Source organism: Octodon degus, unplaced genomic scaffold, assembly GCF_000260255.1.
Source record: "Octodon degus isolate 3935 unplaced genomic scaffold, OctDeg1.0 scaffold00226, whole genome shotgun sequence".
Classification (NCBI taxonomy): Eukaryota; Metazoa; Chordata; class Mammalia; order Rodentia; family Octodontidae; genus Octodon; species Octodon degus.
Genome location: NW_004524802.1, coordinates 2,303,242 through 2,326,566, shown reverse-complemented (window position 1 = coordinate 2,326,566; position 23,325 = coordinate 2,303,242). Strand labels below are relative to the sequence as shown.

The 23,325-nt window shown below is 56.3% G+C and overlaps 2 protein-coding genes across 16 annotated transcripts in view; one reads left to right on the top strand and one right to left on the bottom strand.

Moving 5' to 3' along the window:
* Positions 1-10,616, top strand: part of Wdr20 (WD repeat domain 20) — a 67,393-nt gene extending 56,777 nt beyond the window's left edge. For 4 of the 13 annotated variants that reach the window (XM_004645401.2, XM_004645399.2, XM_023705618.1 and 1 more), the window contains one exon: positions 8,709-10,616. In XM_004645401.2, the coding sequence (XP_004645458.1) occupies positions 8,709-9,986 (1,278 nt within the window). In that variant the 3' untranslated portion in view covers positions 9,987-10,616. The remainder of the gene's footprint in view (positions 1-8,708) is intronic. The other 9 variants (XM_023705624.1, XM_023705622.1, XM_023705621.1 and 6 more) reach the window with 3 other exon arrangements.
* Positions 10,617-12,194: 1,578 nt separating this feature from the next.
* The window catches only part of Mok (MOK protein kinase), a 37,389-nt gene continuing 26,258 nt past the window's right edge, over positions 12,195-23,325 (bottom strand). For 2 of the 3 annotated variants that reach the window (XM_023705629.1, XM_023705630.1), the window contains 3 exons: positions 22,947-23,048; positions 21,815-21,988; positions 20,442-21,392 (listed from right to left, as the gene is read on the bottom strand). In XM_023705629.1, coding sequence (XP_023561397.1) covers positions 21,179-21,392; positions 21,815-21,988; positions 22,947-23,048 — 490 coding nt within the window. In that variant the 3' untranslated portion in view covers positions 20,442-21,178. Of the gene's footprint in view, positions 12,740-20,441; positions 21,393-21,814; positions 21,989-22,946; positions 23,049-23,325 lie in introns of those variants that run through there. The other variant, XM_023705631.1, reaches the window with a different exon arrangement.

Sequence of the window (23,325 nt, the reverse complement as noted above, 5' to 3'; positions counted from 1 at the left end):
TCCTCAGCCTCCCAAACGCTGGGACATAGGTGTGCACCACCATGCCCAGCTTAACATCTTTGTTCTTTAACTCAGTTTCTGCAAATGTTAAGAGATTATTATTTCTTTTTCTTTTTGTGGAACTGGGGATTGAACTCAGGCCCTTGTGCTTAACAGGGAAGCGATTATTCCACTGAGCCATCTTCCCAGCCCTGAGATTATTATTTCATGAAAGCCTCATTGCTTTGGACAAAGAGAATTAGATTTTAGTTTCATATCAGTGTACTAAATTCTGATTTTAGGGAACCCTTTAAGTAGCTCCTTTTAACTATAGCCAGTTTAATCGTATTTACAAGAATTTTTACAACATTTGATCCTGCAACCCTCCATGACCTGATTGGACACTTTACAGCCTGAATCAGTGTAGTCAATTGGGAAACAAAAAACCTTCTATCATAATCCTTTTTTGGGGGCTGGCCAAATAGCTCAGCAGACTAACGTGGCTGTTGAAGCAGAGCGCAGCAGCAGGGGTTCGATCGCTGGCAAGGTGCCAGCCCCGCCCCTGGGGCACACTAAGACAGTCAGTGAGACTGGGTGTGGTGTTGGCGCGTGCCTGTAATCTCAGTGCTTGGGAGGCTGAAAACAGGAGGATCACTCCGAGTCCAATCTGTATAGTGAGACACTGTAGACCCTGTACTAAATACCCAAAAAAAACCCCAAAAATAAAAAATCCTTTTTTATGCCAAAGTATCTTACTCTTTTTTTTTTTCAACCAAAAAATAATATCCCTATATATTTAAAAAATATTTTCTTTGCTGTGTGGGCCCCACCCCTGGGGCACGCTGAGCCGGTGGTTGAGACTGGGCTATCTTGCTGGCCCCTACTGATTGAACTCAGGCCCTTGTGCTTGCCAGGCAAGCACTTATTCTACTGAACTATCTCCCTGGCCCCCTGATAATTTTTAAAAACATTTAATAGATTCAAATATGTTGACTGTTTATAGTTTTTAAGAAGCCGGGGGGGGGGGGGAAGCCAAAAATGCTTGAATTTATATTTTGATAATTACTGTTTTAACTTACAAATTCCAGTGTTTCATTGTAAACATGCATTTTTTTTACTTTCTTAACTTACCATTTTAGTTCTTGCTGTGTTATTTTGGGTCCATGGACTGTCGGGCTGGCAGTGGCCCGGGAAACTGTGGCCTTAGTGTGACGTTTGTAGAGGGTTAGGCATGAGCTCCCACAGCTGCTGGACACTGCAGCGACATACCAGGTTCTTTTCCCACAGTCCCCCAGTGGAGACCCTGAGGCTTTCGCCTGTGTGCTGGTACTGGGTGGTACCTGGTGGCTTAGTGCCCTGGAAACAGAGTTGGAGGCTCTGGCTGCACAGCAGCAGGCCTTAACTCAGTGCGAGGCCAAGGCTGGGAACCCTTTTCCCAGACACAGTTATTTTCCCTTCTGCAAGTTGTGGCTGAGAGAAAGGCGTTGGGGTTGGAGTGCAGTTGGTCGGAGAAGGCATCAGGTTTGCCAGCTGTCAGAAACAGCGCTCTGGTGTGGCCAGCTGCTTTTGAGCTTTGAGGGAGCTTTTGTCCCAAGCCCCCAGCCCTGCCCAGGAGACCCCCCTTTTCTGTAGTCAAGTAAGTTTAACACTGAAATAACTGCTTACCTAATTTTTCAGTAAAGTGGGAAAAAATAACCCAAAACCTCTTAACTCTGTAGTGCAGTCTTAAAAATTCTATGTGCACAGAACTGAAAGAAAGGAAAAATTAAAAATGAGATGAGGGGCTGGAGAGATGGCTCGGTGGTCTAAAGCACCTACTTGGAGCTGGCTTGGCAAGGCACAGGGACCGCGGTTCGATCCCCCAGCACCACATGCCAGCCAGCCCCGCCCCCTGGTGGGCTGAGCTGGCCACACACACACACACACACACACAATAAATAAATATAATAAATAAATAAATAATAAAAAAAATGAGATGAGCTTAAAACAAATGAAGCAACTGGTGCGATAGCTCAGCTGTCTTAAGTGCCTACTTAGGCAAGCACAGGGACCACGGTTTGATGCCCTGCACCACATGCCACACCAGCCCTGTCCCCGGGGCAGGCTGAGCCGGCCATCAAAAAAAAGGAAGAATAAGTGCAGCCACTGTAGCATCCTGGTGTAAGTTCTTCGCAGTAGCTGAGCATGGGCTTTTTAGTGGGTGCTGCTGCCACTCATTAGATTGTTTTTACCTTTACCAAGTTGGTTTTTATAGGCACTGGCTGACCGACCCAAACCATGGAAAAGACATCACACCATCACTAGGTCAGAGTGTACTTTCAGGTGCTTTGGTAGATTTTCCCGGCGGCACCTGGTCAGAAGCAGCCCCACCCTCCTTAGTTGTGATACAGGGTCTCCTGTAGGTCCGGCTGGCCTTGAACTCTATAGCCCGGGCTGGCTTTCTGCCTCAGCCTCCCAAGTGCTGGGACAACAGGCGTGCACTACCATGTCCACACACTTCATTCTTAGGAAGTTTTGTTTCTAACATTCACACTTCTCTGACTACTTTATTTAATTCCTGCTAGTTAGTATTGCAAAGTTAAAACCTATAACCTGTAGGCGCCAGAGGAGAAGGGAAAGGAGGAAGGAGAGAAGAAAAAAAAAAAAAAAAAACAGTTCTATTTGGAGATTCAGGTTCCTGCCCCACAGCCTTAGTAGGCCCATGGCCTTAACATGGAGAAAGAAACAGCAGAGTCCCAGCACCTGAGCCCCCACCAGAGGAAGGTTGGAGTCCAGCATGGCTGACGGCAGGAGGGAACGCTGGGAAGGACAGCAGCGGAGATGGCAGCCGGGACCCTCCATGGCCTTGGGCCTACACTTCTGGCTAGCAAGTCTGGCGGGGCCCCTTGTGCCGAGGCTCTGCCCTCATCTGGGCACTGGCTAAGTCGGGAGTCCATCTGGTTGAAGCCTGTAGTGGGCCAGGCTCTCATGGGAGCTGCACATGTATGACATCATGCATGGGTCAGTTCTAAGCCCAGTGCAGACACAGTAGCCAAGAGGGCCACCTATGTATAGGACAGCACACATCATCCCCTGTGCAGCCCAAGCCCCATCAACCCCTGCCTCAGTGCCATCCCTGGACTCCAGACTGTGACCTGGCCCAGATTCTTGCTTGTTTGCTCTTTGGCCTGAACAGGTGACCTAACCCCCTTCACAGTGAGTCCCAGGGACTGAGGGGCAGTCAGAGTGTGTGTGTGTGTGTGAGTGAGCGCGTGTGAGCTGTGCGCTCCCACCGAGTGGGGCGGGAGCTCAGAGTGGCTTCCTGACTTCAGTGCTACTGTACTGCAGGTTGAGCCCAGGCCTCTGCCCTGAGCTGCAGCCTGACCTCCTTTTCATATTAGCAAGATAGCCCAGTGTCCCCGCTGGGAGCCTGGCCCCTGTAAGCTCAGCTTGAGGTCTTTCTAGCTCTCACCGGGTGAGGCCCCAGCTCTGGAGTGCCTGACAGCCCCTTCCAGTGGGCTAGCGGTGTCTGTGGCAAGCTTGGTGCCTGTCCCACCCTAAAGTCTCTGACAGGCCTCGTGAGTGCTTTGGCTCACAGACACGGAGCCCCCCAGGCAGCAGGCAGCTTTGTAGGAAGCACCTCAGGGCCAGAAGTTTGCTTGTGTGTAACTGGCTGGAGGAGTCACACGTGGTGACTTGCTTCAACATGGCAGTGCCTGCAGCCTTGTGCTGGTAGGAGTTCTGGTTTGGGTATGCCACAGGACAGTCGCTTCCTGGGATTTTCAGATTGTGATCTGAATGTGATTTTACCTAAGAGGAGCTTGTCATCTCCCGTCATTGCTGGCAGGTGATGGGACCCTCTGCTCTGCACTTGCGTCTTCATGGGGCTGCCCAGGCGTCCTGGCGAGCAGCTTCAGCTTGCTGAGGCACGCACACGAGGAGCAGGCTGCTCGGCTGGGAGGGCAGCACCCTGTGCTGTGTTGTCTCGTCTGCTGCCTTGTATTTTGTTGCAGTTTTAGAAAGGAAATTAATACCCAACGACCTACTTAAAACTTCAACGTGGGCAAAAATGACATCGGGTTCTTTCATATGTGGCTTTGTAATACCTTTGCTAATACTGCCCTCTCTGATGCCTGTGCAGAATGCAAGCCTCCAATTGCCAGTTCTGCCCTCGGCTACATTATTACCTTTCCATCAGCTGCTGTGGTCTTCAACCATTTGCTATAGAATTTTTGTTAAAACACAATATCAGGCCGGGGAGATGGCTCAGTGGAATAAGCGCTTCCCTGGCAAGCGCAAGGGCCTGAGTTCAATCCCTGGTTCTGCCAAAAAAAAAAAAAAAAAAAAAAACAGCAAAATGGGCTGGTGCCTACTTGGAACAAGCTTGGGAAAGCACAGGGACCATGGTTCGATCCCCCAGCACCACATGCCAGCCAGCCGCGCCCCCTGGTGGGCTGAGCTGGCCACACACCCACAATAAATTAAATAAATAAATAGATAGATAGATAGATAGATAGATAGTTTAAAACACAATATCCGCACTGTAAAATGCCTGTCCGCTCCCCCTCACCATAGAAGCTGCTTGTCAGGTGTCAGTAGTGAGAAGCAGAGCGAAGTGCCCAGACAGTGTCCAGGCTAGGCCTGCAGCAGTGGCCCTTGGCTAGTGTGTCTGCCCTGTTGCTTTTAACCAGTACGGTTCCTGCACAGTGTCTGCTCTGGAAGTCCGGTCAGACGTGGTAGTCTTCTCATTGACTCTGAGGTGGCCCTGATTTGCTTTCCAGAATTAGAAAGTAGGCGAGGCTTTTGCGGAAGACTGGTGATAGGGGTGCAGGGGCCAAGGGTCTCACCTGAGCACAGCTCCTGAGGAGGCAACCTGACCTGTGTTAAAATGTCGCGTGCATGTAACGCCGTGGAGTTTTTGTTTGCTTTACAGAGGTGGCTTTGAGATGGGTTCTGGGGCACTGTGGAGCCACATCAGTCAGTGTGACCATCCACCTCAGCTGTACCCAGAGGGCTGGAGCGGGGTCCCCATGCCCTGAGCACCTTCCCACCCATCTGGTCTCTCGATCTCCTCACCCAAGAGCAGGGAGCCAAGGCCCCTTGACCCTCCTATCTCTGCTTGCGCCTGGCCTGTGCTCACACGCCTCGGCCTACATGTGTTTTCTGCCTGCCGCCCTGCATGCCTCAGGGCCAGCTTGCTGCCTCTGCTCTCCGGAGGGAGCCTGTTCCCTGCCCTCAGCCCTGGGGTGCCAACCCGGCAGAGCTGTTGGGCTGCCTATGCTGGCAGAGTGGACCCTCGCCATGTGCGGCCAGCTCTGCTGCTCCCACCCCCTCTCTTCGCCTCCGCCCTTGCCAACCCTCTGGCTCACTTCAGTCTGAGGCCCACAGTATCCACCACCACTGCCTCCCACACCCCTGAGGAGGCAACCTGACCTACGCAGAAATGTCACGTGTGTAAGGTGGTGGAGTTTCTGCGCAGAGCAGAGGGTCCTGAGTTGGCTCGCGCTGCTGTGGCTGACAAGCCTGCCTTCCTGCTCACTCACTGGGCAGAACATGGGTGTTAACACCCCCCTGCACATGGCCGTCTGCTCCCCCAGCGACCTCCATCCACAGCCCCTCAGTGCGGAGCCCAGAGCACTGCCCTGGCTTCCTGACCAGCCCCTCGCCCCTGTTTCTGTCCCTTTTACCAGGGGCTTTTCCTGTTCTTCTTCGTTCAGAAACCTCAGTGCCAGCTGGACAGGGCGACACAGGCCTGTGATGCCAGCACTCTTCAGGGCTGAGGCAGATAGACTGCAGGTTGGAGCCAGGCCTGGACAATTTAGCAAGACACTGAAAATTTAAACCAAGAAAGGCCTAGAGATAGAGCTCAGTCCCCGGTGTGAGCCCATTACTTTTCCGAAACCACAAAAGGAGCCTTTGGCGGCCTGCTGCAGCACTGCCAGCCCCCAGAATGGCAGAAGTCAGACGGGACTCGCTCGGGAAATGCATTGGCTTTCTCCAGCGAGCCCCAAGGGTTCCTTCAGCAAGCGGCTGTGCAGAAGCTTGCAGACCTCACAGGCCTCCGCACCCAGGCGTGCAGCAGGCTGGGGACTATCTCGACAGAGTCCCCGCCTCCAGCGCAGGTTTCCCAAGGGCTTGTCCCACTGCCTTTCTGGAAGGAGAGCTGGTACAGGCAGGAGGTGCTGGGGCTTAACGTGGATCTCCAGGGAGTCTTTTTTTGTTTAAGCAGACATTTCCTGGGACAGACACATACCCCTGTGCCACAGAGCAGGCTGTACAGTTGAATTAAGTGTTCAGGTATGTCCTTAGTCTAAAGGCCAGGCCTGGGCCTCTCCGGATGCCCAGCTGTGTCTGTCTCAGGCTGCTGTCTGCCATCTCCATGGCTGTGCCCACCGGAGGAGGCCAGTTTCTTGGCATCCTAGCAGTAGTCCCCTCCAGCACTGCTCTCCTGCTGCTGGGGCAGAAACTCCATGTGGGCAGGTGCAGCCGTGTCATTAGTGCTAGCGTTCCAGTGCCAGGCATGTGGCACATGCTCTGGGCTAGACAAGTGAACAGGACTCTTCTAAGGTGCTTTCCCTGTGAGTCACAGGGCAGTGACCCCACCGTCCTGTAGGAAAGCAGGCTCTGTCATCTCATAGTGGGACGGAACTGGTGACATTTTCCAGGGGAGGCAGTTGGCACTGCCTTTAAAGTTATGAAAGGACAAGCCTGTGGCCAGCTGTTCACTGGGGCATTTCGCCTGCAGGTGCATGCCTCAGACCTGAGAAACTGCCCCAGGTTGCAGGGGTGTGAGTGTGGCTCAGGGCCGACCTTGGCAATGAACTAGTAAGCGAGGCAGTGTGCTAAAGGACCCCTGCAGCCTGGCTTGTGGATTGTGTGCCACCTGCTGGGTGGAGCCCACACCCACCTGCAGGGTGATCTGGAGAGTCGTAGCACAGCGTGAAGCTGTTGGCCATGCCTGACACTCAAGCCGGCGCTCAGACCGTGTCGCCCGCTGCTTCTGCAGTGGTCATGGCTCTGGCACCCCAGACCTGTTTTCCTTGCCGTGGAGCACAGGAGCTGCCAGGGAAGCACGCAGGGCAGGCCAGTTTGCAACCCTGGAAGAGGGTTCAGGGGCCCCAGGGATGGAGTGGGACAGGAGGGTGTGGCCAGATGGCCCGGCAGGCGCTGCGGTGGCCGCCCATGCAGGCTCAGTCCGCGTGGTGCTCCTGGCCACTTTTTGAAGGAAGCTGTTTCATTAGCAGCGACACAACAGTAGCACTTCTTTACTGGAACTCTTCACACCTCGCTATTGCAGAGCACCACTATTTTTACTGGACAGGTTTCGTTTAGTTTTAATGTTTAATTGTTTTGTGTGTTTTTTTTAAGATCCAAAATAAAATTGGACCTATCCGTACTGCTAGAAATTTTTATGTCCTTAAAATTTTCCATACATGATACATAGGGTAGCTGAGAAGGGATGTTGGAAAATGGGTTTGGGTTGGGTTCTAGTGAGAGGTGAGGTCAGGAATCAAGAACTGTAGTTCCAGGGCAAAGGCAGCAGCTGCTGTCAGCCACCCGGGAGGCCTGATGAGTGATTGGGGAGCCCACAACGGGGCCACATGGCCCTGGCAGCCCAGCAGGCTGTGAGCTCCCGCAGGGACAGGGGTGTCCCGGGGCCTGCACACCACCCGCCTGGGCCCCGGCCTGGCAGGATCCCCGTCAGACGGTGTGTGTTTCCTAAGTAGGTCAGCAAGAGCAAAGGGAAGAAACAGGTGGCAATGTCGGCTGTGTCCCCACAAGCAGTGTCTGTGATTGTAAGAGAACCCAGAGTGCCATTCTGTGGCAGTGAGCACGGCCCCAGCCTGGCCCATAGAGCCTGGGTCTCTGGGCCTGTCCGTCAGGCTTGTTGCCCACCTGCCTGCTGAGCTCTTGTGCTTATGCACTAAGCGAGTGGTCGCGAGTTTCTTTTCTCTCCTTTATGAAGTCAAGCTACTTCCCTTCTGCATAGCAGATGCATGGACTCAGCAGGCAGGAGCTGCATGTCCTTGGCAGCGTCTGTAGCAGTGTCTGGGGCCGTTCGGGTGAAGCAGTAGCAGGTGTGGGCGCGGCCTCCTGCTCTGGGAAGGTGGGAATTCCTGGCAGAGACGTGGGGATGTCTGGGTGGTTCCTGGTGCAGTGATTGGACAGCAGGCAGTACAGAGAAGAATCAGCATGGTGGAGGCCGCTGCTGCTTGCTTCCTGCCCTCGCCCCCGTGGCCTTAACGAAATGCTACCACCAGCGCGTGGGAGCAGCAGTCAGGGTAGCGCTGGAAGCAGGAGAGCGGCAGTGGTGTTAAGCAGCCCCCCAAGCTGGGCAGGAACATGTGCGAACAGTGGGGACACCCTAGTGAACCCTCCAGCCTGTGTTCCTCCCCTGCGCAGCCAGAGCAGGAACAGGCCCTCCAGTGACAACACAGAGACGAAGCCCTTCAGAGCAGGGAAGCTCTGGGTGCTCCACAAAAATGTGCCAGGCTGCCTCTTGCCAGGGCACCCAGTGTCCCGCGTGCAGGTTGGCGCACAGTAGGCCCTCAGTGACAGCTGCAGGCATGGCGAACAAGTGCGGTTCTGGTGCAGTTCTGGAGTGGAGTGCTCAGGGCCAAATGCCGTCCGTCATCAGCCTGACCACACAGGACAGCGGGGATGCCCGAGCAGCAGCCCGGTGTTCTTGCAGGCAGAGTGGAGCCGTGCACTGCTCCCTTGTGCTAACCTCTTCTCCTTTGTCTTCACAGAGACTAATAGACAAGGCACGCGTAACCTGTGTCAGATGGGTGCCCGGCTCTGAAAGCCTTTTCCTAGTAGCCCATTCGAGCGGGAACATGTACTTGTATAACGTGGAGCACGCTTGTGGCACCACAGCCCCCCACTACCAGCTCCTGAAGCAGGGAGAGAGCTTTGCCGTGCACACTTGCAAGAGCAAATCCACGAGGAACCCTCTCCTTAAGTGGACGGTGGGCGAGGGGGCCCTCAACGAGTTTGCTTTCTCCCCAGATGGCAAGTTCTTGGTGTGCGTGAGCCAGGACGGGTTTCTGCGGGTGTTCAACTTCGACTCCGTGGAGCTTCACGGTACGATGAAAAGCTACTTTGGGGGCTTGCTGTGTGTGTGCTGGAGCCCAGACGGCAAGTACATTGTGACAGGTGGAGAGGACGACTTGGTGACAGTCTGGTCCTTTGTAGACTGCCGAGTAATTGCGAGAGGCCACGGGCACAAGTCCTGGGTCAGTGTCGTGGCGTTCGATCCCTACACTACTAGTGTGGAGGAAAGCGACCCTATGGAGTTCAGCGGCAGCGACGAGGACTTTCAGGACCTTCTGCATTTCAGCAGAGATCGGGCCAACTGCACACAGTCGCGGCTGTCCAAGCGGAACTCTACCGACAGCCGCCCTGTCAGTGTTACCTACTGGTTTGGCTCGGTGGGCCAGGACACGCAGCTGTGCCTATGGGACCTCACAGAAGACATCCTCTTCCCCCACCAACCGCTCTCGAGAGCAAGGACACACACCAATGTCATGAATGCCACCAGTCCTCCTGCTGGAAGCAATGGGAACAGCGTCACAACGCCTGGGAACTCTGTGCCCCCGCCCCTGCCTCGGTCCAACAGCCTCCCCCACTCGGCTGTCTCGAATGCCGGCAGCAAGAGCAGTGTCATGGACGGGGCCATCGCGTCCGGGGTCAGCAAGTTCGCGACCCTCTCTCTACATGACCGCAAGGAGAGGCACCACGAGAAAGACCACAAGCGGAACCACAGCATGGGGCACATTTCCAGCAAGAGCAGTGACAAACTGAACCTAGTTACGAAAACCAAAACGGACCCCGCCAAAACTCTGGGAACACCCTTGTGTCCTCGGATGGAAGATGTTCCCTTGTTAGAGCCTCTGATCTGTAAAAAGATAGCACACGAGAGACTGACTGTGTTAATTTTTCTTGAAGACTGTATAGTCACTGCTTGTCAGGAGGGATTTATTTGCACATGGGGAAGGCCTGGTAAAGTGGTAAGTTTTAATCCTTAATGCTGCACCAGATCTAGAACTTGAATAGGTAGTGATTTTTTCTCTCGGGAGGGGCGGGGTGTACAATGAATGTGAATGACACTTCTTACTCTTAATGTAAATCTAAATGCATCAGAGCCATAATTTTGGATACTGCATGCCATGTAATTCTGAATCATTTGATAATTCACCTTAGAGCATTTAAAAACTATATACTCAAACTCCTTGCCAGCCGAGTCAGTCACCCTCCTGGGAGCCCGTAGAGCCTGGGGTAGTGTCCTGTATCTGATCCTGCAGTGTAGGGAATCATGACCGTGGGGACAGTGGCTTAGAGCGCTAAGCTGAGATCAGTGCTTTCACTGGAATATTCTTCTTAACTACTCGACTAGAATATTGTACACCTGATCAGAGTGTGTTCAGCACAGAAGGCCATTAATTGTCATTTATAGTCCAGTTTTTTATCTTAATCATAAAATGTTTAGGAATCTATGAAATTTAACTTTAGGAGCAAGCGTTGAGCAGGGTTGATGACATTATTTTTACATTGTTCTGGCAATCCACAGAAAGAGAAGAGCCTTAATTTTTAAAACCCATTTTAGTCATTTTATGACAATTAAAATTGTTTAATAAACATCTTTTTCCAAAGAAGCAGTTTGAGAACTTTGATTGAGACGCTGTGCTCTTGAATCCCCATGCGACCCAGAGCTGGCCGGGGACAGCTGGTGGCAGTGTCGGCAGCGCCTCTGCCCCTACGCCGAGACTGGTGTGTCCACGGGCTTGGCTTGTTTTCTTCCCAATCAGGGAAAAGGAGGTTTCGTTTGTTCTGTTGGGATTTTTATCTCTGCTTTTGGGCGGCAGGGTGTGACTACAGTGTGCCCAGGCTCCTGGGCACCTTGCAACTTCGGCGTGGGGTACCAGGCATGGGCTTGCTTTGCTTCTCCATGCGTGACAGAGGTGAGGTGACAGCCCTCGGGATCCTGGCGGTCTGGTGCTCAAGACCACCTGGGCACGCTCCACCGCAGCCTGGCCACACTGCTGCGGCCCTGCAGGGCGGGCTTCCTCCTGTGGTCCTCAGACTCTAGCTCTTAGCAGATGAGATGGTTCTTTGAGGCCTCTGTTTTGTATGTAAAGGAAAATTACTTTGTTAACCTAGTTTGAGCATTTAGGGTTGTTTTTCTGTTCTGCACAGCTGTGCGATGAGACATGGAGGTCATGGTCATGGACACTGGTTTGCAAGGTGGCCAGTGAAAGCTGGTAGCTTTGTGCAGTCTCCAGGTGGTGCATGAGCAGCAGCCCTCCTGGGAGCCACCCAGGGCCAGGTCCCACCCCACATCCCCTCCAGCCTCTTAGTGCAGGTGGCTAAGGTGACAGCACAGCCAGTGCCACCTGTGAGCTGAGTGGCACAGCTTCTCCCCTTGTCCCATGTCCATGTCTTCTATACCTCAAAATGCAGCCCCCGTCCCTAAGGGGAGCGGAGCAGAGGTGGCAGAGACGTCCTGGGCCAGGTCAGCTCTGCAGAGGGGTTGGGCGCCAGGCGGAGGGTGAGAAGCAGCCGTGCGCAGGCTCACATCCCCGTGGTTGTGGAGACGCGGTCAGATGCTTCTGAGGCACTGCGCCTACAGTTTCAGCGTCCAGAACTTCACATGGAGCCTTGGCAGCACCAGGCCCAGGCCCGGCAAGCAGCGTCCCTGGGTCACCTTCCCACTGCCCGGACTGAGGGACCCTGCTGGGGTGGGGAGCAGGGCAGTGTCTTGCCACGTCACAACTCTGCCGGGAGAGCTGCCAGCCACATGGCCACCAGCCACATGGCCACCAGCCACATGGCCACCCGCCACATGGCTGGAGGACTCTGTGTACCCGCTCCCTCCTGCTCTTTCTTTGATGGCCAGGAGAGCACTGAGGTGGGAGGACAGAGCACCAGCGGTGCTGTCGCCTGGGAGCGCTGAGGGAAGGGTCCTTTCCCGCCGACCCTGGCCGCCTCATGGCGGTGCTCCCGGTTGTCCGCCCTGGGTGCTGGCTGCCAGGAGCAGGGGTCACATCCCGAGCCAGCTTCGTACTCGCACACAGTTCTCGGCAAGGCGCAGCCATTAGGTGGCTGAGTGGGCCAGGAAGCCCTGTGCCTTCCACGTGCAGGCAACAGCCTGGTGCTGCACAGCCAGCCAGCAGGGCAGCTTCCGAAGTGACTCCAGCAAGCGTGACACCTTGAACATAGAGGGCAGGGAAGAAGCCAGCCTGGTGAGTCTTGTCCCAAAGACCTCAGGAATGCGGCGGAGCCAGTGTGTGCGGCTTGGCACAGTGCATACCCTGCCCCAGGCAGGAGTCAGCAGCACCCATCTCTCCCCACACCCTGGGGTCCCCCCTCCAGGTCCCACCACCACCCCTTCTTGTTTTGTTTTGAAACAGTCTCATCAAGCTGCCCAGACTATCCTCAAAATTGGGATCCTCCCGCCTCAGCCAGCTAAGTAGCTGGGATCACCTGTGTGCCATGGAGCCAGCTTGCATCTAGAAAGCAGTTTAAGCATTAAACGCGTGCTGAGATCGGGGAGACCGCACCTGTGGGCCAGGACCCTGTCACCGCCTGCGTGAAGACGCTTCCTCTTGGCGAGCAGCTCAGAGTGTGCAGACGGCAGCCGAGGCCAGGCAGGCAGAGCAGAGTTCCAGGAAGCCGTGGCACAGGCTGTGCGCCTGAGGGTGGCTGCAGGCGTGGCTGATCGGGGCCTCTGAGTGACGCACGCACGTGGGGCAGGACAGCTGTCCAGGCGGCCTTCCTCAGCCTGGAAGATAACCAGGAGGTGCTGGTCATGGTCGTGAAGGTAACGGTGGTTGCCTGCCATCCTGGGACTCCTCCGGCCCTCGGACCAGTGTGAGGCCTAGGTTAATAAGGTGCTCTTCACCATGCCCAGTGACATTGGGGAGAGGAGACCCCGTGTGCAGGGCAGAACCCTGTACCCCACTGTCACGTGGGATGTGCCTCTCTGCATGTGGCATCATCAGTGTCGAGTTAAGTGTGACAGACAGCTAACTTCTGCATTGTTCATTTCTATACCTGAGTTCATTGTGATTGCTGTTGGGCACGTGTGTAAAACTGTATGCATAATTAGCTTCAGCAAAAAAAAAAATAAATGTGCATTTCACGTTGTCACCTAATTTCTTAACAGCCTGAATAAATGTCATAAAGAGCCTTTCTAACATAAATATCAGTAAATTAAGCTTGTAACTTTTGGAATAATAAATGAAGCCTAAATATCAATATTTATCAGCATAAGAAAACCACTTGTTTCCCTGCTTCCTTTAGCTGTCCCTTGTCACTATCACAGCCGACTCACTTGTGCGTAGCATTCTGGAGTCCCTATGCCCTCTGTGAATGCACCAGAGTACAGACCATCTTCTCCGTGAACCAGAAAAGGCTGTGAAGGGCTGAGAAGTTAAGGGTCTTGTCACTGTGTAGCTGAGGACTTGGGAGGGCTGAGAGGTGGAGGCTACTGTGTGTGGACTGTGGACGCCACGGTCACAGGGGCCTTGGGCCTTGTGGCCCAGGCGTCTCCATGAACGCTGCTCCCAGCCATCCTAGGCCCCCTGCACTCACACAGCTGGTCCCGCCCAGAGGTGACAGCTCAGCAAGGGTGGCCCTGACAGCCCCTCCTCAGTCAGCCCTGAGCTTCCATAGGCTGCCACTCCCTGCTGTCCCCTGCTGGCTGCTCTTCCTGTCTTTCCAGTGCCCGAAGCACATCTGCATGGCGTGTCCTTGTTTGTTCATACCTTGAGCTGTTGCTTGAGGCATGGCGCTTGTGGCGGGTAGTGGTGAATGCCACCTCCGAGGGCTTCTGCTCTTCCCGTCCCCAAGCGGGCAGCCGCTGGGTGGGCGCTTTCTCCTCGTGCAGCCTTAGCCGGATGTACTTCTCCCGCGTGGCTCTAGAGCGAGGCTCCTCAGCTCCCGTGTGGGACCTGGCTCCCTGGGCTAGGGGCTCTGGCATGCACCTGGCTTGGAAGGGCTGCTCCCCTGGGAGCCTCCCCATGGCGCAGCAGAACGAGGGCGCCGCCTCGGGGTGATGCTGCAGAGGGCATCGTGTGGTGGTATTGCTCTTCACCCAGTGTTGTCACTTAGCTGCTGGCTTCTCCTGGATGAGTTACGCAGTGTGCGCCTGGCCAAGCTAGGTGAGATCTCCAGAGCTGAGACCACGCATGCATGCATGCACACACGCACGATCATCCCTGCTCTCCCTTCTGCCCAGGGAGATGCTTAAGTCTCTCTGTTGCAAAGCTGTCCCTGGGCTTTGGCTGAAGGTGAGGGTGACAGGTTCAGAAAACCCCAGGTGGGGGAGGTGGCACCCAGACTTGCACACCTCATCCCTGGGGCCCTGTCTTGCTGCTGAGGTCCCCTGCCCCAGCAGTGTCCCCAGGATGGGAACTGGACATAATCCCTGTGGACTGTTCTCAGACCAGAGCAGTAAGTTGCCCATCCACTCTGGTGACAGCCTTGATGTCGCTGCTCAGTGCTGCAAAGGCCAGCCCAGGCCTGGATCTGGTGCGGCACTCAACTGGAGCACAGTTCCCCTTGGGGATGACATGGCCACTGCTGATTAGAGCCCAGGACGGTCCCATCCGTGACAGACGTCCCTGGTGGAGAGCACCTGCCTGCTTGGTGCTCCAGAAGCCTGTCAGGGCCAGCGGCCCCAAGCCAGGACACAGGTGCTGGGGCTGTTGGCAACAAGAGCAGATTTGACTCAACATCTGAGTAAGCAGGGTAGTGGTGTCCTTACGGCTCCTCGCCACCTCGGCAGGGCAAGGCCACCACCACGGAGACAGTGGGGACACAGCTGGGGCAGAGCGCCGAGGGAGAAGAGCGGGAACTCTGGAGGGTGGTTTTCCCAGCGCTCTACCCCTCGGAGTGGCAATGTGATTCCATCGCCACAGCTTGAGCATCTGTGACCTCAGCCAGGCCACATGGTCCCCAGCAAGCCCCTGCCCAGTCCCAGCTGCTAACCCGGGACCCCTGCCAGTACGCGGCCAAGGAGCCATGGGTGTGTTGGTCCCAGGTCCCTGAGTATGGACTGAAGAAGGGTGCAGGGGCGAGCACATGGGAAAGCCTTGGGCTGGGCCAACAGGGCAGCACAGCCAGGCCTTTGCTGGGGCCGCAGCCTGAGGCCTGGTGATAGCCTGGCACTGCCTCCACGGACAGCAGAACACAGAGCCTGATGCCTAGGTTACCCCTGCCTCCTGCAGGGAAAGGAAGTCACAAGCCACCTGTGCCACTGAGGCCACGTCAGCAATTACCCGCACAGCAGACCTCAGAAAAGACCCATCAGTGTTTACACAGGGTCTGTGCGGGAGTAATTTGAGACACAGTCAGCTAAGTGAAAGGCTAAAGTCATTTTTTCCTGTTTTTAAAATTCGTAACTATGCCACCAGGAACCCACATACTTCTACTTGGCTGGTGTCACCTTCCTGGTGGCCAATCTAGCTCTGTCTGAGCCGCCTCAAGGTGTGCAGAGTTCCCAGTTTCAATGGGACGAGGCTCTGTGGGGCCTCCATCTCCATCCCTGCAGGAGAAGAGCGCCGGTCCCTTCTTGGGAGCACAGCAGGGCCCTTGGCCCTTGCAGCCGGTAGGGCCTGGGCCTCACGCAGGAGCCACTGTGGCTTCCTCTGCTCGCATCCTCTCCAAGTGCAGGGCAGAGGAGTCCATCCAGCGATGGGGGTCAGGCAGAGTCAGCAGGCACTGACCCGTGGGGAGGTGACAGGCTGCTGCAGGTAACAGCTGTTTTCCTAGCTCTCCAGGAGCCAAGGCCAGGAAGGGTGCTGCAGTCGCTACCTACGGTGTCCCTGAGCCTGCGTGCAGGTGTGCGGTGTCTGCCTGTAGCGGTGGCGCGTGGACAGTGGGCTCCTTGTCTGCGGCTGGATGCCTTATCTTCAGACAGGTGACTGGCCAGAGGAGGGCCGGCTGCCTTTGTTGTCTTTGTGGCCCAGCACAGCTACACACCCACGCAAAGCCCCCGCCAGCCTCCCGCAGCATGTCCTGACCTTTGGTGTCCATGGGAGGCCACTAGCACCAGGGCTGCCCTGCCCACCGTGAGAAAGCATGTGTTCCCAGCAAGTAATGCTTTTCCAAAAGTGCCTCTAACGGAGGGCTGTAGTGCCCTGGGCTGTGGCTGTGGAGGTTGTAGCCAAGGCTGACAGAGCCTGAGGCTCTGACCTCACTGGGAAGCCTCAAAGAACCCAGGCTCCTCAGCCGCGAGGCCAGGGCCAGCCCACACCCTGCACACGCAGGCAAGGCCCACAGCGTGGCCCGGGGTCAGGCAGTGGGCAGACAGACAGGAGGATGCTGGAAGCTGCAGCGCTGGGACTGGCGTGGCAGTCCCGTGTTGCTGGGTTAATGGAAACTGCTTTGTTTGCAGGGCTGTCATCTCCCAGCCTGGCCAGTTCTCCAGGTGGGACTATAGTGCAGTGACCCCGCTGCTGCTCAGACACCTGCTGGGCGTGGACTGCAGGAGTGACGGGGACAGCAACAGCCAGGAGCTGCTGGCTCCTGGCCGGCCGGGCAGTGTGGATGGGACGGGACGGGCAGGGCTCTGAGCTGGACAGGCCAGCCCAGACAAGCTGCTCCGGTTCTCATTTGGTCTCTTGAAGCTGCAGTGAAACTAAGGAATGGAGCGTCCTTACATCTCATTCTAAAATTGAGTGTACGGAGGTCTCACGTATACTGCATACACACATACACACCGCGGGGAATGCCCCACGGGCAGAGGCCCTCGGCTGCTCTGCAGTTCTTCACTGCCCCCGCACTGGTGTCGTCCCTCTTGGGTGCTCAGTGCCACCTGGGAGCACCCGGACAGAACGCTGTTGCTTTCTAACTCAGATCTCTGATTCAGGAAGACACGCTGCAATCACAGATTTTAAAAAATTATTTGCACTGAAAATAGTTTAATGCTAATAAGTGACTAACTTTGAATATGGATGTAGAGGGCCCCTGAACGTCCCAGGCAGGGCCTAAAGAGCCCTTCTCATGTTAACATTTAATAAATTGTTTCCAGCGCAGTCAATTCTGTATCATATTGTATAAGTAATGTAAGTCTCCAATTGGAGGAAACAGTTAAGTTCACCATTAATGTTCACTATATGACTGATATTTCTGACTCACAAAAACATTAAAACTGTCTTGAATACACTAGTTGTTTTACCTTCTCTTAACTCGGCTTAATTGTGGGTGCAGTCCTCGCTGTATGCTGGGGGACTGCTGCCACTGCGAGGCTCACACGGAAGCGCGAGGTCCTTGCCCTCACCATAGCCTTCCCAGCCTGCGGCCCGGGACAGTGGCCTTCTGTGCAGGACAGTCCTGGCCACGCTGCACCGTTTCCGGGGTGAGTGCAGAGGATGCCGTGTATACGGCCCTGCGACGCCAGGGCCGAAGCACGCCTCGGGCCAAGCTGAGCAGCTGACCACGCCCCAAAACCAAAGAAGGGCGAGCGTGCACCACGCGCTCAGTGCAGAGGGCCTGGGGCCGGGCCTGGCACGTCCGAAGCAGTCACAAGTGGACGCTTAGCACCCGGGCCTTGCACGGCGAGGCCCAGCCGGCGGAGGTGACTGCGCGTCGCGGGTGCCGCAGCCAGCTGCTGACGCCACCGAGAGCGCCGCAGACTAGTGAGTCTGTGCGACAGCGGCAGGTTGGGGCTGAAGGGATACGGGTTTTGCATGTGCCGAGGCAGGATGGTGTCGAAGCAGCACAGGCCCAGCTGGGCTTATCTTCAGTCCCTCCTGGTTCTGGAACTGCCCCGTCCCAAACCCGAGGCGAGCCCACTCGGAAGCGGCCTCTGCGTGTGGCCTCCTCAAGGCCCCCACATGATGGTGAAGGACCCTAAGACTTGCTGTTTTCTGGTTTTGAGACTGGGTGTGGCTGTGTTAGCCAGGTTGGTCTCACACTCGTGAGTCAAGTGATCCTCCTGTCTCGGCTTACTAAGTAGCGATAAGCAGGCATCACCATGCCTGGTGGAGACTTGCTGTTTTAGATGATCAGAATTTATATGTCATACACTTCCCGAATAACCTTACAAGTACTGGCACACTTTAGGTAACATGGCGTTTCTGTCACCTTGGGCAAAGCACAGAATACCACGTGTGGTTTGGAAATACCGGGGAAAAGGTTAGCACATAGGGCCCTCCAGTGATCCCCTACTTCCTGCCTCCATGCTAAAGTACCTTGGATCAGGTGACCCAGGCGCATCCGCAGCTGTCACTGCTCAGCAGTGGGGGCTCAGGTGTGAGTCCTCATGGCCTTGAGCAGCCCACGCCCATCTGCCCTCCTCAGCGTGCTGTCTACACTGGCAAAGGAAACATGGGCTGCAGCTGGGATCTGGGCCCACAGCATGCTGGGAGGAGGTGGGGGTGAGGCTGTGACATCAGCTCAGCCCCAGCCACCTGTACTGTGTCTTCTCGGTCAGCTCCAGGACTGGACAAGAACGTGGAGCCCTGTGTCCTGCTGCGGCCCCAGGCCAGGCCAGGCCAGGCCAGCCCTGGAAGGGCGACTGGTGAGGGCCCGGTGCCCAGCGGTCACAGCTGCTGCTAGTGCAGCAGTCCTGGAGCGCAGCAGTGACAATCCCACCACGGAAAGAGCTTCAGTGACCACCTGGGCTTCGCCCTCAGCCCAGACGCACCCACACACACCCCCCTGCTAGGCTGGGGACTCAGCAGGGACAGTGAGGTGGCAGCCAGCTGGGTTCACCTCCAGCAAGGGCTGGGTGCTGACACTGGTGGAAGAAGCTGAGGCTGACGCAGCCTGAGCCCTCACAGGTCGTGGGCAGCCATGGCGACAGGAGGGAGGCGGCAAGCTGGGCGGCAGTGCCTATAGACCACGCATGTTCCCACGCAGGCAGAGGCTCGCGATGCGCACGCACCACACCAGCAGCGTTTGCAGGATGCACAGCCTCGGGCCCTCTCCTCCGGCACACTCCCAGGACTTGGATCCCATCCTCCCAGCCAGGGCCCACCATGGTTCAGGTGAGTTTCCAGAAAGCAGGTCTGGCCCATCCCCCAGGTGCAAACTGGCATCTGAGCCTCCTTCTGGGCCTGAATCTGCTGGGCCCATGGTGGCCAGGGCCATTGCTGCCCTCTGCCTCTGGATGCCAGCGTCCACCCTTCCATACCACACGGGGCCTGGGTTGGGGCCACTAGAGCCCTGGAAGACAGGGTTGCAGAGGTGTCTGCAGAGGCAGCGGGAGATGCAACACCGATCAGAATAGTCCTGTAAACTTGTGAGACCAGATTTTAAAAATCTCAATTCTATCTAGGTGGCCTCCTGGCAACGAGAGGCTTAGCAGAAGCTGGGGGCATGGCTCCCCCATGCATAAGCAAGGCCCAGGCGTGACCCGCAGCATGGGAAAAAAGGGGGGGACTGGGGAGACAGGTGCATGCCTGTAATCCCCGCTGAGATAGGAGGATCACTAGGAGTCCAAGCTGTACAGCGAAACCCTGTACCAAATAAATAAGATCAAAAATAAAATTTTTAAAAGTCACTTCAAAAAAGGAAAAGGAGACCGTGTGTGGTGGCGCACACCTACAATCCCAGCACTTGGGAGGCTGATGCAGGACGATCACCTAGCCAGAGTTCAAGGCCAGCCTGGGCCAAGAAGTGAGCTCTAGGCCAGCCTCAACTGCATAGTGAGACCCTGTCTCAAGAACACAAAAAAAGAAAGAAAGAAAGTGGGAGCTCGGCGGGTCTCCAGCCCTGTCGCCTTCCAGGCCCTCTCACAGGGAAGCCCAGGGAAGCCATGTCCCATCCTGAATGTGTTTTCACTAGCCAACAGGCCAGGCCCGGATGACTCACAAAGCTGATGTAAGGAGGGGGTGCCGGGCCTGGGCCACACCACAGATGCGCAGGTGCAATCTCTAACTCAGCTTGCTCTTTAATAGGAGTCGGGGTCCCCAGCGGTGCCACTGTGAGCTGCCAGCCTGGGTCACTCATGTGTGACAGGCCTCTCGCCTTATCTGACTGGATTCATAAACAATTACCAAATACCCCTGCCCCTAGTCATGCTGTAGAAATGAATGAGACCCTGGGGTGGGGCCTTTACAAATGCCCTGGACAGGAGGGGACACAGGCAGCAGGAGCCTGAGGGGTCATGACCGTGGCTGCAGTGACCCGCACTGTCACCAGAGGCCTTGGCATCCTGAGCAGGGTCAGGCACCGGCAAGACCCAGGCAATGTCACACTGCTCAGTACTTGAGTCCTTCCGGTCAATCGCAGGTAGGCGACACTGCGGCAGGGCCGGCTTGGGGTTCTGTGTGTCCACCTGCAGGAGGGAGTCACAGGTAGAGGTTTGGGCGGCCACCGCCCTGCCTTGCTGGGAGAAGGGACACACCGACTACCTTCTTACAGGCGCCCCTGAACTTTAGGGCTCTCAGAGCGGGGCTGGGGCGCGAAGGCAGCGTGGTCATGGTTGACAGTTGCAGAGGTGGCAGCTCCCTCTCGCTTCCGGGGCGCCTTCTTCCAGCAGAACAGGCTTGGGTTCCCTTGTGTTCTCTCTACAGGTTCCCCTACTCTGTGCTGAGGTCCCCCAAGCCCATCCTGCCTGCTACGGAACAGCTCAAGTTTCACAGTCCACGAAAGGTTTGTGAACTCTGATGGCAGTCTACCCCCAGGGCTGGCTACTGGGCACAGCCACACCACAGGAGATGCCACAGCCCACCAGGGAGCTCCAACAGGACTGAGCCACCCCAGGGAGGGCCTATGCCTAGAGTCTGAGGCTGGCTCTGGGAAGAAGGCCACCAGGGCAGGAGGGGACAAGCAGATTGGCAAGGGTACCACTGGGGGTCTGCAGCCCATGGGTCCCTTGGGAGCCACAAAGAGCACTGGAGGGACTTTTCCATAGGGGCTCAGGGCCAACCCAACACAGCAAAGCACACAAGGCCAAGCGCCAAGTGAATGTCTCCCTTCTGAACAGCAGGTGACAAAGTGATGCCCTCCCGAGTTGGTGCTCACAGCTGGGGGTGGGCAAGGAAACAGGCAGAGAGCTCCAGCTGGGGTTCTCACGGAGCCCCTGCCGGAGCCATCCAAGGGCAATGCTGGATATGTCCGCAGAGGACTTGGACACAGAGAGGACCTGCATGTGACCACCGGGCCAGGCACACAGACTTGTGGCAGGGCCCCCTCCTGGGCTGGCCCCACAGGATGCAGGTTGTGGATGCCCACTTGGTTCCCCATGCTCTAAGCCGGGGTGGAGACGCTAAGTGGCACAGTGCCTGGCCTCAGAGGCAGACCTGACCTCCTGCTGCACCACAGCCTCCCCACCAGTGTCTCCAGACCCAGGCCACAGGTCCACGGGTCTCAGGTCTACCTGCTGGCTGCCCTCCGGGATCTGCCACTTGTACCCCAGTGGCTCCGGGTGCTCTGGGAAGGCCACATGCCTGCGGCTGGCCCAGGCCTGCTTCTCAGCCACCCTGCAGAGGACGACATGGTGGCTGTCCTTCCATGGCCTCCGTGCCACTGAAGAGGACCTGCCTCTGGGTGAGCAGCTGCAGCACTTCTTCCCATGAGTGACCACGACTCAGTGGGGAGGTCACGTGGCCTGCAGCACCTCAGGGATCAACTGCCACCGGACAGTCATCCACACAGGGGACAGGTGGTAGAACTGTCTGGGCACCAGGGCCACCAGGAGCTCACACCACACCCACAGGATGCACAGAGGCCCTCACAGGCACCCACTGCAGCCCTGTACCACCCACCCGCACCCTGCAGTCCCCAGCCCTACGCACCCATCTGGGGAGGGTGCTCGCCACGGAACACAGAGCCGTGTCCCAGGCTTGGCCCATGGCCCCTCCTGCTGCAGGCCCCACCCACATGGGCAGCACGGGGCCCCTACCTGTGCTCCTGGAAGTAGGGGTGCTGCAGGGCCTGGTGCGCAGCGATGCGCTCATCTGGGTCGTAGGCCACCAGTGCGTGCAGGAAAGAGAGACACTTCGGGGATAAACTGGCTGTAGGGAGAGGAATTCCTGACCCCTTTTTAAAAGGAAAATCAAAACTCATAGCTCCTGACCTGCATTGAAAGCCCAACAGTAAACGATCATGCGTCATGTGGAGCCGGTCACCGTCGCCACCCGCCTCTGAGAGACCCATGCCTGGGAGAGGCCCTGCCTGTGTACGCAGAGTGCCAGGAGCAAGCTAGAGCGGGCGACGCAGCGGCTTCTGCAGGGAGGCCGGGCACATGGCCAGGCATGGAGGTGCACGCCGGGAGGCTGAGGCAGGAAGGCTGCGAGTTCACGCCCACCCTGGGCAACTTACCAACTTCGTGAGACTGTCTCAAAATGAAATTTTAAAAATGAGGAGGGTGTATGTGGAGTCTTTATGTTATAAATATAAGAAAGCTACCTCTCCTATGAAAGATTAATATTACTTTCTCATCTGAGAATAGGGCTGAAGGAAACGAAAAAACCCCAAATCCCAAGTCTACAGACCGCGATCTGCATCCTTCCGGGACCCTGGGACTTCTGGGGGTCCCCTTGACCTACAGAAGTCCTCATCTCCGAGCAGAGCAAAACCCTAGGTCGACCGAGACATCACAAGCCACCCAAGCCCAGGATGCGCGCCGGCCTCCCACGTGGCCTGTGCCTGGAAGCTCCGCTCCCCGAGCGTTTCAAGGCCTGTGTGAAATGCTGGGGACAAAACCCAACTCCCAGGTCCCCAGACAGATGCTGAGGACTTTCTGGGGTACTCGGGGAGGGAAGACCAAGGCTTTGGCAGACATGGCAGTGCACACCCAGAGCCCTACCACTCTGGAGGCTGAGGCAGGAGAACCCTAAGTACAAGCCCAGGCTGGGCAACTTAGCCACTAGGTGAGACCCTGCCTCAAAATGAAATAAAAAGGACAGCAAGGCCTGCAGCCACACAGGCTGGCTCAGGCCGCGGAGCCCCCCAAGGCAGCAGAGCCCAGTGAGTGGCTGAGGCCCCAGGACAGCGCGCCTGCGCCAGGCCTGCTCTCTGGGCCCAGCGCTTACTGCTTGAACTTGTTAAGGGTCTTCGGAGCAGGCGTGCCAATGACGTCATGGATTTTTGAGATCTGGTCCAGTTCATTTGCCCCAGGGAAGAGGGGCTGCAGGCTGGGGGTGACAGGGGTAAGTGCTAGCATGGACTTCAAGCTTTTCCTAGCTGGCTCCTTCCCTGTGGCCACCCCCAAGCCCCGCAGGGAAACTCAACAGTGGCCACACAAGGTGGCCACACCAGCTGCCACCAGCCCCACAGAGCTGTGTGACCAAGTACAGGCAGTCAGGTCAGTCTCAAGAACAGACCTGTAAGAGATTTTAGACCTAGGGAGATGCAGTGCGCATTGTGTGTCACCGTGAGGCACTTAGAGTGCTCCGGTGTGGCCTGGCCTGC